At 47.5% G+C, this 15380-nt stretch overlaps 1 protein-coding gene across 1 annotated transcript in view; it reads right to left on the reverse strand.

The window, feature by feature from the left end:
- Cpped1 (calcineurin like phosphoesterase domain containing 1) overlaps window positions 1-15380 on the reverse strand; it is a 142895-nt gene that overhangs the window by 15637 nt on the left and 111878 nt on the right. Inside the window, exon 3 of the mRNA XM_075942060.1 lies at window positions 12524-12946. Within this exon, the coding sequence (XP_075798175.1) occupies window positions 12524-12946 (423 nt within the window). The remainder of the gene's footprint in view (window positions 1-12523; window positions 12947-15380) is intronic.

The raw sequence follows: 15380 nt of genomic DNA on the forward strand, positions 1-15380 counted from the left end.
CTTGCCTGTATAAAGTCACAATGGCACATGCCATGGAGCATTTACTAAACAGTAACTAGTAATATTCTAATTATTGTTTTAAATGTACACATTGAAATTGATCCTCAAGGAGGCTGGCTACCCCATGAATCTAACTACCCACTGGAGACAGGGTGAGGTCATTGCAGGGACAGGGGATGCCCCAGCACAGTCAGCAGAAAGGGAGAACATCAATACTTGCAGAGAGACAATGCTCCAAACAATATTAATATCAGCATGCTAAAGATACTAAAAAGGAAATGTGTCCCCTAAGTCTCAGTTTATATAAAGTTAGGTCATTTCAGTTGCTTCTCAGTGATAATAATGAGGAGATTGATGAAAATGAGGAAGGCGATGTTCAGCAGACATAACTTGCATTAATGGGTACCCGTCAGAAGCAGTTTCTGGGTCAAGAGACTGGAGGCCAGCACCCTGCTGCACAGCCTTGCAACCCCAATGAGAACTCGGCCTCTGGGACCCGAGTTTGCAGGCCAGTGCAACGGAGAGACAATGCCACCTCGGACTTGTGTGGGTATGCCAGCAGTGACAAGCTTGTTCACCTCCTGTGTTTGAGGAAAAAAGTTCCTCCTTTAGGGGTCTTGACAGAGGAGACAGGGCATTGAAAATTCAATCTCAAGTAGATGGGAAGCTCAGATTGAGTCCTCACCCTAACAGAACAGATCAGTGCTAAAGTTAAAGCCTGCCTTGCTCTGATGTGACCCTTTCTACCTGCGATGTTGCCTCAGGGGCGGTTGCCCAATGGACGCACTCCTGTGCCTATGAAATTATAAATGGACACAAGGCTTGGCCAGCCCGTCCTAATTATCCATGTCTTGGTTGGCTCCCCCACCTGTACTGTGGACAGGAATGGGGAATCTGTAGTGATGGGCTGGCAACTCTTTAATTCAGAGTCCACGACCACCATGGCAGGGAATGTGGCAGCAGCAGACAGTCATGGTGCTGGAGCAATAGCTAAGTGCTTGATCAACAAGCAGGAGGCAGAGAGAGTTCAAACCTAGTGACACACCTCCTCTAAGACACAGCTCGCAACCTTTTCTAAACAGTCCTACCACCTGGGGACCAAGAATCCACATGTATGAGCTTATGAAGACCATTGCTCATTCGAAACACCACGAGGACCAGGACTGTGTCCGACCCAAGGGAATATCGCCCAACTCTGCTGCTATCTTACTCCCAAGGTGATCATCAATATAAAAACTCTTTAACATTTTATATATTTCTTTATTTAGCATGTATCCAGGCACCATGGCACATGTATGAAGATCAGAGGTCAACTTGGAGGATTCAGTTAGCTCCTTCCATCACGTGGGTTCCCAGGCTTGGTGCCTCTACCCTCTGAGCCAGCTCACTGACCCTGTGAATAGTAAATAAAACGAAAGAAAAGCAGCAACATTCAAGCAGTTCTAGGTGATGCTGCACAGGGAGGTTCCAGACCTGGATTGTGTGCTGGGAAGTGGACATGAATCTAGCAAAGAAGAATTTGAACTGAAGAGAAGGTTAGGGTGTTCTGCTCAGACAGGGACTATGTCAAAGGTTCCCACAAAGAAGTCATGCCATGGTTTCACACTCATTGTGAGGTGTCAAGAGAGTGATAACATAAGGGTGGGGCCCTGATCTGATGGGTTTGTGGGTTTATGAGAGAGACCTGGGACAGGATGCTGGTCACATCGTGTGACATCCCATGCCGCCTTAGGGCAACAGGGAATCCTCACCAGCAGAAAGGACTGGAAGATGCGGCCTCCTGATCTTGAACTTTGTAGCTGTCAGAACTATGAGCCAAATGAACATTTATTCCTTATAAACGACAGCCATGGTGTTTAGTTAGAGTGGCAGAAAATGGACTAGGGATATCCAGCTTCTACAGAGGAATCTCACTGGCCATTTCAGAAGGATGTTAACTGCCATTAAAAAAAAAGTGACCTGAAAGAGCAGACAGGATATCCTTCACAAACCCCAGACTCCACTTCTTTGAAATGTTGCAATGCAATTTTCACCAACACGTTTAACTTGCACTTTAAGAATGATCTGAAGGCTGAGGAGATGGCTCAGTCAGTCACATGCTTGCTGTGCAAAAGAAGCTGGGTGCAATCATCAGAATATATACTAAAACAAGCCCAGATGCGGTGGCATGCCTTTGTAATCCCAGAACTGGCAGGGGGAGATGGGCAGATCCCTGGGATGGCTGGCCAGCTGGCATCCAGGTCAAGGTGGATGGCACATGAATAACAATACTCAGAGTTGACTTCTGGCCTCCACATGCAAGCACACATATATGTACTACACACACACACGCATCACACACCACACACACTAACCACACACACACCACACACACACCACACACACCACACACACACACACCACACACACCACACACACACGCATCACACACACACCACACACACACACCACACACACCACACACACACACACCACACACACCACACACACACACACGCATCACACACACACCACACACACACACACTCACCACACACACACACCACACACACACCACACACACACCCCCCACACACACTCACCACACACACACACCACACACACACACCACACACACACACCACACACACGCGCATTACACACACACCACACACACACACACCACACACACACATACTCACCACACACACACACCACACACACCACACACATGCATCACACACACACCACACACACACCACACACACCACACACACACACACCACACCACACACACACGCATCACACACATACAACACACACACACTCACCACATACACACACCACACACACACACCACACACACCACACACACACACACCACACACACACACCACACACACACACCACACACACACACGCACACCACACCACACACACCACATACACTACGCGCATACAACACACACACCACACACACACACCACACACACACACACACCACACCACACACACACGCACACCACACACACCACACATACCACATACAACACATACACACAACACACACACACATACATGACCTGGAGCTCTGGAGAAGGAATCCTACCTATTTTGTTCATTCCTCTGGCCTGCGTGCTACTGAGGAGCCTGCACTGTTTGTTGCGTGAATACAGGCTGGCTTAACTTTGGGAATTAGTAGAACGCATTCGCACGCCAGATTCTTGATTTATAAATATTTACTATCAGGACTTGATTTTAACTTTAATTAGCCCAACTGTTAAGGATACCTCCAAAGTGAGAAATGAAATCCACCATTTCACACCAGATGCAGCTTCAGCAGCTGGTCTTTATCTTCTATGCTGGAGGAGATGCAGGCATCAAATGATATTTTACAATGTATGATGTTTTACAATGAAAGAACCAAGACACAAAACTGACCAAAGCTGGAGAAATGAATGGGGGACTACATGCTAGAAGACAAAACAAAGAGGGAAATGCATCAAGCTGATCTGCCCCAGCGCTTGGGGGGCTGTGGATGCTTCAAAAAGGGACACTGTCTGGTCTATTACAAAGATGGCTGAAAAGAAAAGCCATCAAGATGAGCTTCTTAAAAATGTACGTCAGAGGGCTCTGTGTGGGTGATTACCGCTGTCCTGCGAGTACATTTCTTCTTCTTCTTCTTCTTCTTCTTCTTCTTCTTCTTCTTCTTCTTCTTCTTCTTCTTCTTCTTCTTCTTCTTCTTCTTCTTCTTCTTCTCCTTCTCCTTCTCCTTCTCCTTCTCCTTCTCCTTCTCCTTCTCCTTCCTCCTCCTCCTCCTCCTCCTCCTCCTCCTCCCCCTCCCCCTCCCCCTCCTCCTCCTCCTCTTCTCTTTACAGGGTTTCTCTGTAGCTTTGGAGCCTGTCCTGGAACTACCTCTTGTAGACCAGGTTGGCCTCAAACTCACAGAGATCTGCCTGTTCTGCCTCTTGAATGCTGGGATTAAAGGCGTGCTCCACAACTGACAGGTACATTTCTTTACTTGGAAATTCTGACTATGGAATTATGCATCCAGAACAATAGGGAAGTGTGTGCTTTAACAAACAGTCACATGCAATTGTTAAATTTCAAAGGAACTTTGCGTCTAGATTTGTGGCTCTCCCCCTTCTAAACTCCTGATACTTTTTGCAAAGCTAAAAACACCACGCAATCCTTATCTACTCTAAAGAACATCAGCTTGAAGCAGTGTAATTCCCACACACCCCTGGGGCCAAAAAGCTTTTGCACGATGCCCAGGGTGGACAGCTCCACCCCGAGCAGCCTGCAGGCAGTCTTTGGAGCGCTCCTGGCTCTGCCAGGACAGTTTCAGTGATCCCTCAAAGAAAGAAGCCAGTGTGCCTGGTTTAGGAATCTCACCTGAGTTCGGGGTGGGTGCTATAGGGCAAACAGCTCTTCACAGAGCACACTACGTGCAGGCATGGTGCCCAGTACTTCTCGGCCATGCTCAAAACCCCTGAATGCATAAGTAAAAATTTAAAAAGAGAATTAAATCTGCAGCACCCACCTCAGGATGAGAACCTCTGTTTCACAAAGACAATGAAAAGCAGAAAGAGATGCCACTTGGCTAAGGGGCCACCAGAGGAAGGTCTGCCCCAACCCATAGCCTAGCACCACACAGCTTCTCCTGTCATCAGACCCCACATGGACCGCTTTTACAACTTTTCCCTTATTGATAGCCTAGCCATACTATTCTTACCTAGCACCCATGTTTAAATTATTAAATAGCTTATGCTTTTCTTAGTACATGTTAAAATAAACATCAACCATCAGACATTTTTAAATGTCACCATGGGCCTTCCCATCTCATCTCCAGTCTAGACTGCATCACAGGCCTCAGGCATAATATTGGGCTCACCCAGACATACAGCATTCTGAGAAGCAGAGGAGTCGGTCTGTAGGCAGACCCCACAGTGAGCCAGCCGCATTACCACAGAGAGTTTCAGGAAGCACACTGCCATCAGACACGTCAGGAAGCACACTGTTGTTAGACATGTACACTGTCTACCTAAGGACTGAGGTGGCAAAAGTGCCTGCTGCAAGGAAACATGTCTCGCAGACAGGAGCAGGACCACCGTCTACTCTTTTAAAATGGTTGGAACATGGCTATAGCCAGTTGACACGTTATGTCTTGTCAATTCCATATTACAAATCATTGCTGAATACAGATATCCCGGGTCAGCAAGCCTAAAATGCTTACAGCTTAGCGGCTTTCAAGGAAGCCTATGGACGCCAGTGAGGGCTCTTCAGGTCTTCCTACTCATGACACCATTTCACTTGAGAAATTTGTATACAATTCTGAAATATAAAATAGGTGTGCAAATAAAAATCACCACCAACAAATCATAAAACTATCTCATCACAATCCTTTGATAAATGTATAATTTTATCACTTATTAAAGATGAAAACAAATCCACATGCTAATGAAATAGGTATGCTTGCTTATCTTTTACAGAAAGAGCTAAATCTTGGGGGTTGGAGAGATGGCTCAGCACTGGTTACTCTTCCCAGAGGACCTGGGTTCAATTCCTAGCACCTACATAATGGCTCACAACCATCTATAATTCCAGTCCCTGGGGATCTAATACCACTCTGGCCCCTGTGGGCACCAAGCATACACACAATATATAGACACACATGCAGGCAAAACTCCTGAACACATATAAATAAGTAAAATTTAAAAAGATAATTAAATCTTGGCTGAACACTTGATACCATAGGACATTTGCAGAGTGGATATTTTGATTTTATAATTACAATGCTGAGAATGTCAATTCACAGAAAAATGCAGTATAAAATGGCAGAAGCACATTTTTATGATCATTTTAGAAATTGTTGTAAATTCTGTCCTAATCGCAAACCAAAACCATTAGCATATTTTAAAGGGAACTCAAACCACAGCTTTTAAAATGAACCATTCTTACATAACAGCATCCAGCGATACACTAATTTGATTCTCACAGGCTAAGGGATGACTGTAGAAAACAATCTTCTTTGTTTTCTGCAATTAAGCTATTATGTTTCCACAAGAGCAGAACACTTCATGTGTACATCTAAAACACCCTGCAATTCATAACATATAATAATCTCAAATCTGAGCAAAGACACTCCAAGCAGCAGCATTTGCGGGTGTGTGGGTATGATGTCCGTGAAGGACTAAGTGTACACATGTCAGGTGTTCAGCTACTCTGTTTTCTTTTTGATATTTGAGACAGGGTATCTCTGCATAACCCTGGCTGTCCCGGAACTCACTCTGTAGATTTGAGGCATGCACCACCACTGCCTGGCTGTCCCGGAACTCACTCTGTAGATTGGAGGTATGCACCACCACTGCCTGGCTAAGGTTCAGAACCAAGGCTGAAACTAATGCAACACAATACCAGTGCTGAAAGAAACACTCCAGGTTGCGATGGGCTTCATTTTGAGCTAAATTTTGGTCACTATGTTCAGGAATGTTTTCCTCTTTGCCCAGCCCCACCTCTGGTCGCATGACCCTGCATAAGGTCCTGTTTAGGCAGCAATGCTCTTCTAGGCAGTGTGTTTGCAGCCTGAACTCAGCTGGCCATTACAGGCACTGTGGGCATCACCAGTGACGCAGCTGCTGGGGCCATGCAAATCAAGCCAGGCTCTGTCCCTGCTAACCACTATGCCATTATTTATCAAGGGGCAGCTACCGTGTGACAGGCAGAGGGCTGAATTTCCACCAGCCAATGCAGCTGGCACCTTACTCCGTGGTGCTATCAGGATGTAGACATCAGTACAGTGGTGAGACAAAGGACCTGCCATTCTCTTCTTCCTACAGTGTGGCCCTGGAAATCTGACCTCTATGTTCTCCCCTTAAAGACCTGAAATCCTAAAACCAAAACCAAAGACTGAGAGCTCACCTTTTCTTTCTGTTTCTTTGTTAAAAAGCACACAAATGCAAGAGATGAAACTAATCTTTGAAATTACCCATTAACTTTTGCAGTTAAGATCAACTTGATGGAATTTGTGAAATTGCCAAATGTGCCCCAGGCTCTTTTTAGCACAGCCCTTAAGCTCTGTGCTAAGAATGAGGGGAAAGCAAAGCTACTGAGACATTAAGGGGAAAGATGGGCAGCTAAGGAGCCAGACTTCGGCTTTTGTTTGTTTGAAGACTGGATCTTTAAACTGCGTTTGCATTAACTGGGTCACATAGTAACTTTCTGCTGAGAGAAGCCCGAGGAAGCAGGCGATGTCCAGCTTCCCCCAGATTTCATTATCTAAGATCTGTCTTTGCAACTCCAATGAGGTAGCAGGTGAATTAAGGAGAAAACCAATTTCTACATCCCTTGGATGTGATGAAATTGATTATCCCCAGGCAGAGCAAAGAAGACTGGAAATAAGTGGTGCTGCTTCCCACTTGTGCGCCTGTCCTGCCCTGATATCTGTTTATTTCTACCAGTTATTGACAATGTGTTTGCACCACGCAAAGAAGCCCCCCCCCCAAATTATTGACTTCAAAAGCAGAAGCAGGAAACATCCGTTTCTAGGGAAACCTGAGGTTGGAAGCTCTCGGCTTTTGGATCACAGAGCGCATTCCTCCACAAATGGTGGTCTATTGTGTGATGACAGCCCTTCCTCCTCATTTACCTCATCCCATTTACAAAAATTAATGCAACAATGGGAGATGATTGTTGATGCTCATTATTAAATCATTTATTCATCCCACACAATGATTCAGAATTATTCATTAAACTTGCTGGAAGGAAGCAGGGTTTTATCTCCACAGTGGCTTGGGGAGGAATGTGTTCTTTAAAAGGATATTTTATAACAACACAATTATCGTAATTAAAAGCTACCCTGATCATCTGATGAGCTTCTGACATATTTTTGAGCCCTGGCATTTTAGCACAAGGAGAAAAATGAGACTAAAATAGTATTAGGAAATAATATTGCCGTGGGGGACAAAAGCTAGAGGCAACACTAAATACTACCTGCCACTGTCACCCCAGCTTTATCAAGGTCTTCAAGTTAATGAATCTTACCAAATATTGCTGAACTTTTGGCTTTCCAAAATGAGTTCAAGTTCTGTTGTTGGGGCTTCAGCCACTGTCTCCTTTCCTGAGCAGTCAGTGGCATCTGACCCCGTGCCCCCGATCTCACCAATCTACTATCCATGCCTCCCAACCCAGTAGCCATGGCAATATTGTCCCCTTCAGATGTTGCCAGTGTTTGTTCTCTGTCTGACAGGGCCTGGCTTAGTACGCCATGGAATCCCACCCATGAACGCAGGAAGGGCTTCCACCTCCCTGGTGAAGTAGGCTTGTTTAGGGGAGGTATCTCCTATCCCAGAAGGGGGAGAACAGACTGCTGAGTGACCCCAGAGGACAAGGCAGGCGAATGAGGAGGAGAGACAAAAGGCCATGGCACCCTGTGATGTGGGGCAGACAATCTGAATTAGAGTCTTTCCTGCGTGTGCGTGTCCCAGGGCACGTCCTGGGCACTGACTGCGCCCTGTGCGCTGGCCACTGAGATAACACCTGAGCCAGAGCTCTCGGAGGCAGAGCTCTTGGAGGCAGAGGCAGACGGACACTGTCTCTAACTCCAAGGAGCCCACAGTCAGCTGCTGTAAGGACCCCTCCAGACCGTGGACAACAGGGCACTGAGGAATCAACTGCCCAGGGCAAGGCAGGCTGGTCCTCCCACAAACTCCTAGTCCACAGGATCTTCTGAAGCCCGTCAGGCCCCACGCTGCCAGCCCTGCCCTGAGTGATCATGGAGGACCCTGGGAAGTGACTGACTGTCTAGGTAGCCAATCAAGTCTCTGTCATTTTTAAATCAATAACTCAAGTAAAATTTTATGCTCCTCAAGAACTCTGATGCAGTTTGACAGCTGGGAGGTTTGCCGGTTTAAAAGGACAACCTCACAAAACAGAAGTCAAGATAACTTCTTGCCATGTTTACATAAAGGGTGTTTGAAGATGCAAAGCTCTGGATGTGAGGATCTGAGACTGTCTTAGGGTCTAAGGTGTTTCAGGGTGTACAAACACAGGCTATTAAAGTGTGTATATGCAAGTTACAGAGGTCTGAGGATAAAAGCTGAAGTCACAGCAAAGACAAGTGATTTGAGATGTTTGAAAAGATAAAACATGTTCCAGATTTCTCTCTTTCATTCTGCTGCTGTTATGTTAGGACTCCAAGGGCCCACATTCTAAACACTAATCAATAAAATTCTGATAAACCAATAATCTAGCTCTGGCAGAGTACGACTACTACCATAACTGCAAGATCAAGATTTTAAATCCTCCTTGGTCGTTTTCTAACTACAGACCTAGAAGATACTTTTCACTGTGCAGAAACATTTGTCATTGTCATTTCGGAAATGCGTGTACTGCCATTTCCACAGAACAAATTTCGATCCAGATTATAAACAGTAAAAATGCTAATGCGTCTAAAACTGACATTATCACAAACTCAAAGAGTTCCTGTAAGATCCAGGGAGCCAACTTGGAGGATTCACTTCAAACAGGTCAGGTGCACCCCTCCCTCAATTACCAGGTACTAAGCGCCCAGGCCTCCCCACATTCCCCTGGTCCTAATACCCTCCCATTCAGTCACCAGGACCTAAAGAATCTTTTTCCTAAACTTAATCTTGTCCTCTGCTCTGTTAGAACCGTGCTAGGTCCAAAAAACACTGGACAGTTCCACAGATCCACAGCCTGACCAGCAGTGAAACAGCCACCTATCCCAGGATGTGGCCAGTATCCCAGCTTCCTCAGGTTCACCAAGATTTCAGCAGCCCAAAGTCAGCAGGAAGCAGTCTTGAGAACTTGATGCCCTCATCTCCTTAACCTTCCATGCCTAACCCCTCACCTTTTTAATAAAAAAAGAAGGGAGGAATGTTAGCATCCAGGCACACCTTGACCCTGCCCCTTGGGAACCTGGCACCTCTCTGCCTATGGCAAGCAGTTCCCTGACTATATGGAGGTGCAAATGTCTCCTTAAGAGACAAGCTCCGCCCACTGGAGCTCTCTCTCTCTCTTCCCACTGAGGCAAACAGGTCTCTGCCTCCGCCCCTCTTCCTTCTTCCCTCTCCCCCTCTCCCTCCTTCTTCCCTCTCCCTCCTCCTCCTCCTCCTCCTCCACCTCTTCCTCCTTCTTCCTCTCTCTCTCTCTCTCTCTCTCTCTCTCTCTCTCTCTCTCTCTCTCTCTCTCTCTCTCTCCCTCTCTCCTACCTTCCTCTCCTCTCAATAAACTCCACAGCCAAACTATGTCTGCATGGTATATTTTGTCACCCGCTGTGGTCCTTACCTGCCAGGGTCCCACTGGCACTGTATCATAACAATGTCAACACTTGCAACCCCCTTGACAAGCTCTGGGATCAAGGAAACACTGACAAAGAATTGTGGAGAAAGGAGCTTTATACGGAACAGGTGAACACTGAACAGGTTTTGCCGTGTGACATGGAGGCAGTCAGGGCAAAAGGCTCTGGGAAGGGCAAGCTAAGGAGCTGGATCTTGGGCTGGGGTAGGAGAGGGTTCTGAGGGCCTGGCTATGTAGCTTCTTCATGAAACAGGCCCATGGATGAACACGATCTTTTTTTTTTTTTTTTTTTTTTTTGATTTTTCGAGACAGGGTTTCTCCGTAGCTTTTGGTTCCTGTCCTGGAACTAGCTCTTGTAGACCAGGCTGGCCTCGAACTCACAGAGATCCGCCTGCCTCTCCCTCCCAAGTGCTGGGATTAAAGGCGTGCGCCACCACCACCCGGCTAGGATGAACACGATCTTGCCAGGCAAGGAGGCCCCTTTGAGCCCAGAGCCCGCAGGATGCCAGGGTCTGATATCCACCAGGAATAGAAAAGGAAGGTGAATTCTTGCTCTGCCTCATGCTCACAAAGCAACTTTCAAATTGTAATTTGTCTTCCTGTTTAGCTCTGCCTATGGGAAGGGGCTGCATGGCCAGGGCTTGTCCAGCCTCATGGTTGTGGATCAGCCTTTGCCAGATGGGCCATGAGATTCACCTCGGAGGCATACACACTCTTGGGTAGACATGCTGACAAGACACCTGGTTCAAGAATCTGTTAGAGCTGTTGTATCCTACATGCAAGGCCCTCTGAGCTCTGGGTGGGCAGGTACCCCGTGTTCTCCAAGGCTGCCCTGCTAACACTGTGGGTCCTCTCAGCATCTGGGCATCCTCACAGATGGCATGTGCTCTGCCGTGGGCCGGGCAGCCCAGACCCACATGCTACCTTGAGGATGTTGACAGAAGAACAGAGAGCAGGAAGGGAACATTTGCACCGACTTCCATTTGCTGTGGAAGGGCTGGTTTTGGTGGCACTGAATGTTCTACTGGCTTCACTCTCTGTTGCAAACCATCTCCACAGTGGAGTGGGTACCACCCTGGCACGATACTTCCTTGGCATCAGAAACATTTTCCACACTAACTCAAGCATGGCATAAAATTTCAAAGGCCTTTAGTGGAAGTTCCCAACCTCATCTCCATGGAACAGTTGGAAAATGTCTCTCATTATGCAAGCTTTTTGTAAAATGTCTCAGAAGCACAAAAGTGCTCATTGGACTTTCACAAGCAAAAAAAACACACTGAACAGTAAAAGATGAAGAAAAGAGTAGTGAGGATTGTTTTTAAGTTTTGTTTTTTCTTCTGTTTAATAAATTCTGGTTCTTGGGTGAGATATCTCCTTCCCTGCTTCTTCCTGTAATAACCAAATGAAAGGATTCACATGTCCCAAGAGTTCCACACGAATAAGCTGTGGAGCAGTCTAAGAGGGGAGCTGGGGACAGGACATGTAGCTGTCTTAGTTGGAGTCCTGGAAACCACTGATCACTTAGGCAAGAAACCCAGGGCATTCCATTTCTTTAGAGGGAGGGGATCTGAGGAGTGGCAGGTGGCAGGGGCTAGCACGAGGGAGTTATGCCATCAATGGCTAAGATAAAGCTTTAAAAACAGGGCATCTTCATTACCCGATTGCACACTTGTAGATCACACAAATGGTAAGTTGCAAGTCTACATCAGAGAGATCCTATACATACATCTATCTCCCTGTCCTAATTCAGGAAGGAATCACAATGTACTCCCATACAGGTGAACCCATAAAGATCCCAGGACCCCTCTATGCAGCCTCAGCCCAGGTTTCCGGCATGGTACGTGAGGACGGTGGGAGGACGCCTCTTCTCAAGGCTTACCTGACCTCCAGCCAGTTCATGCTTCCCACAGAGATGAAGAAGGCTGTTTCCAGCTCTTCTGCTAGGACCCCTCACCTCCAAGGCGCCCATCCTCAAATGTGGGCGTTTACTTCAGGTTGGTGCTCAGAGGTCAGGGGCCATCCTACACAATTCCTAGGATTACTGTTCATAACCATCCTATGATATCTGCAGAAACCGAGGCAGGAAGGATTTGGCAACTTGTCCACAGCCAAACTACTGGTGAATAATGAACTGGGATGAGAACCAGTCCCTCTGAAACTCTGTCTCCTTTTCACTTTGCTGAGTGATAGAAAGAAGGGGACACCCCCAGGCCCCAGGCGTTACCTGCTCTAGTAAGCTTGCTTGCCAGCTCCTTCCGCACGGCCTTGGTGAGGTTGAAGTAGTCGTCTTCCTCGTCAATGCTGCACAGGAACAGCGGGATGTGCTGGAAGACGATGGCATGCTGGCACTTCCGCTGCTCCGCGATGCTCAGCTGCTGGTCAAGCCAGTGCTCCTGGGCCTGCTTCAGTGCAGGGCACTTGGAGGCATCATAAAAGAACTGGGAATTGAGCACCAGGAAGAGGACGCCCCCCACCCAGAAGCTGAAGTAGTCATCTCCCCATGTCTGGCAGAACTCCTCCACAGTCTCGGCGGTGGGGATGTTGCCCAAGTCATGGTTGCCACTGACCAGCACCAGTGGAATGTCTTGGTCGATGGCCTTTAGTACTTGCTGCAGGTCCTTGGTCTGTTCCTTCCGCCAGCGAGTTCCTAGAAGACAAAAGGTGATCACCTGAGAGGGCTGGAGCCATTTCCCTATCTACTCACATGAAATAAGACAGACTAGGAAATAAATGGTATAGAACTGTCAAAGAGTAAGTGCCCGCTAGAAGCAAGATGATGAAGCGGGTACCTGTCTACTCCTTACAGGGGAACAACACATCCTGCTCATTTCTGCAACCTGAGAAGTTCAGTGTCTGTGAGAGCAGACAGCAGAGAAGCAAATTCCCCGCTGCCCCAAGGTGCATCTGGCTATCCTTGTGCTGTGTTTGTGTGGGCCTGGTTTTGAACAAGGACCTCACACAGGTACCTATCTGGTCTCGCAAAATCCATCAGAACCTTGAGGGAGAAATCTTGGACCTAGCAATCAATGTGCCAAGAGTCCCAGCACGGAAGAGGCATTCTGTGTTCCCTCAGCAGCTCAACAAGGCACACACAGGCCCAGCATCTTAGCGCTCAGCACATCCTCCCTCCCACTCTGGCCTGCAGGACTCAGAATGGAAATGATTATTTGGATAGAGGGTTGGAAAATGTGTGGGCAACCAGCACTCTCTTTCTTCAGATTGCTGGCTTCTGCACTTCCTGTAATAATGTATTAAAGCTTTAATAAATGGATATTGAAATGACCAATTCAATTCCACATCTGTTCTTCAGAGCCTCTCTGTGTGAATTTATTCAACAAGTATTACTAAGCATCGACTATGTGTGAAGCACCAGTTTAGTGACAGGGATGAGCATAAGTCCTTCCCTCTAAATTGGGGTGTTGAATCGTAGGTTAGGTAAATTACCACTGTGCACTCCACCTGCCTGTGATGTCATGAGGATTTAATGAGAAAAGGAAAGCAGAGTGAGAACGCAGCTGCCACAGACAGCGTGGACAGTGGTCCTCAGCCCTCCTAACACTGTGACTCTTTATACAATCCACAGACAGCGTGGACAGTGGTTCTCAGCCCTCCTAACGCTGTGACTCTTTATAGAGTCCACAGACAGCGTGGACAGTGGTCCTCAGCCCTCCTAATGCTATGACCCTTTATAAAATCCACAGACAGTGTGGACAGTGGTCCTCAGCCCTCCTAACACTGTGACTCTTTATACAATCCACAGACAGCGTGGACAGTGGTCCTCAGCCCTCCTAACACTGTGACTCTTTATACAGTCCACAGACAGCGTGGACAGTGGGCCTCAGCCCTCCTAACACTGTGACCCTTTATACAGTCCACAGACAGCGTGGACAGTGGTCCTCAGCCCTCCTAACACTGTGACCCTTTATACAGTCCACAGACAGCGTGGACAGTGGTCCTCAGCCCTCCTAATGCTGTGACCCTTTATACAGTCCACAGACAGCGTGGACAGTGGTCCTCAGCCCTCCTAACACTGTGACCCTTTATACAATCCACAGACAGCGTGGACAGTGGTCCTCAGCCCTCCTAACACTGTGACCCTTTATACAATCCACAGACAGCGTGGACAGTGGTCCTCAGCCCTCCTAACACTGTGACCCTTTATACAATCCACAGACAGCGTGGACAGTGGTCCTCAGCCCTCCTAATGCTGTGACCCTGTATACAGTCCACAGACAGCGTGGACAGTGGTCCTCAGCCCTCCTAATGCTGTGACCCTGTATACAGTCCACAGACAGCGTGGACAGTGGTCCTCAGCCCTCCTAACACTGTGACCCTTTATACAGTCCACAGACAGCGTGGACAGTGGTCCTCAGCCCTCCTAACACTGTGACCCTTTATACAATCCACAGACAGCGTGGACAGTGGTCCTCAGCCCTCCTAATGCTGTGACTCTTTATACAATCCACAGACAGCGTGGACAGTGGTCCTCAGCCCTCCTAACACTGTGACCCTTTATACAATCCACAGACAGCGTGGACAGTGGTCCTCAGCCCTCCTAATGCTGTGACCCTTTATACAATCCACAGACAGCGTGGACAGTGGTCCTCAGCCCTCCTAATGCTGTGACCCTTTATACAATCCACAGACAGCGTGGACAGTGGTCCTCAGCCCTCCTAACGCTGTGACACTTTATACAATCCACAGACAGCGTGGACAGTGGTCCTCAGCCCTCCTAACACTGTGACCCTTTATACAGTCCACAGACAGGACAGTGGGCCTCAGCCATCCTAATGCTGTGACCCTTTATACAATCCACAGACAGCGTGGACAGTGGGCCTCAGCCCTCCTAACACTGTGACCCTTTATACAGTCCACAGACAGGACAGTGGCCTCAGCCATCCTAATGCTGTGACCCTTTATACAATCCACAAACAGCGTGGACAGTGGGCCTCAGCCCTCCTAACGCTGTGACCCTTTAATACAGTTTCCCATGATGCAGCAACTTCCAACCATAAAGTTATTTTCATTGCTACTTCATAACTGTAATTTAGTACTGTTATGAATTATATTGTAAATATCTG

The sequence above is a fragment of the Microtus pennsylvanicus genome, chromosome 11 (assembly GCF_037038515.1).
Source record: "Microtus pennsylvanicus isolate mMicPen1 chromosome 11, mMicPen1.hap1, whole genome shotgun sequence".
Lineage (NCBI taxonomy): Eukaryota > Metazoa > Chordata > Mammalia > Rodentia > Cricetidae > Microtus > Microtus pennsylvanicus.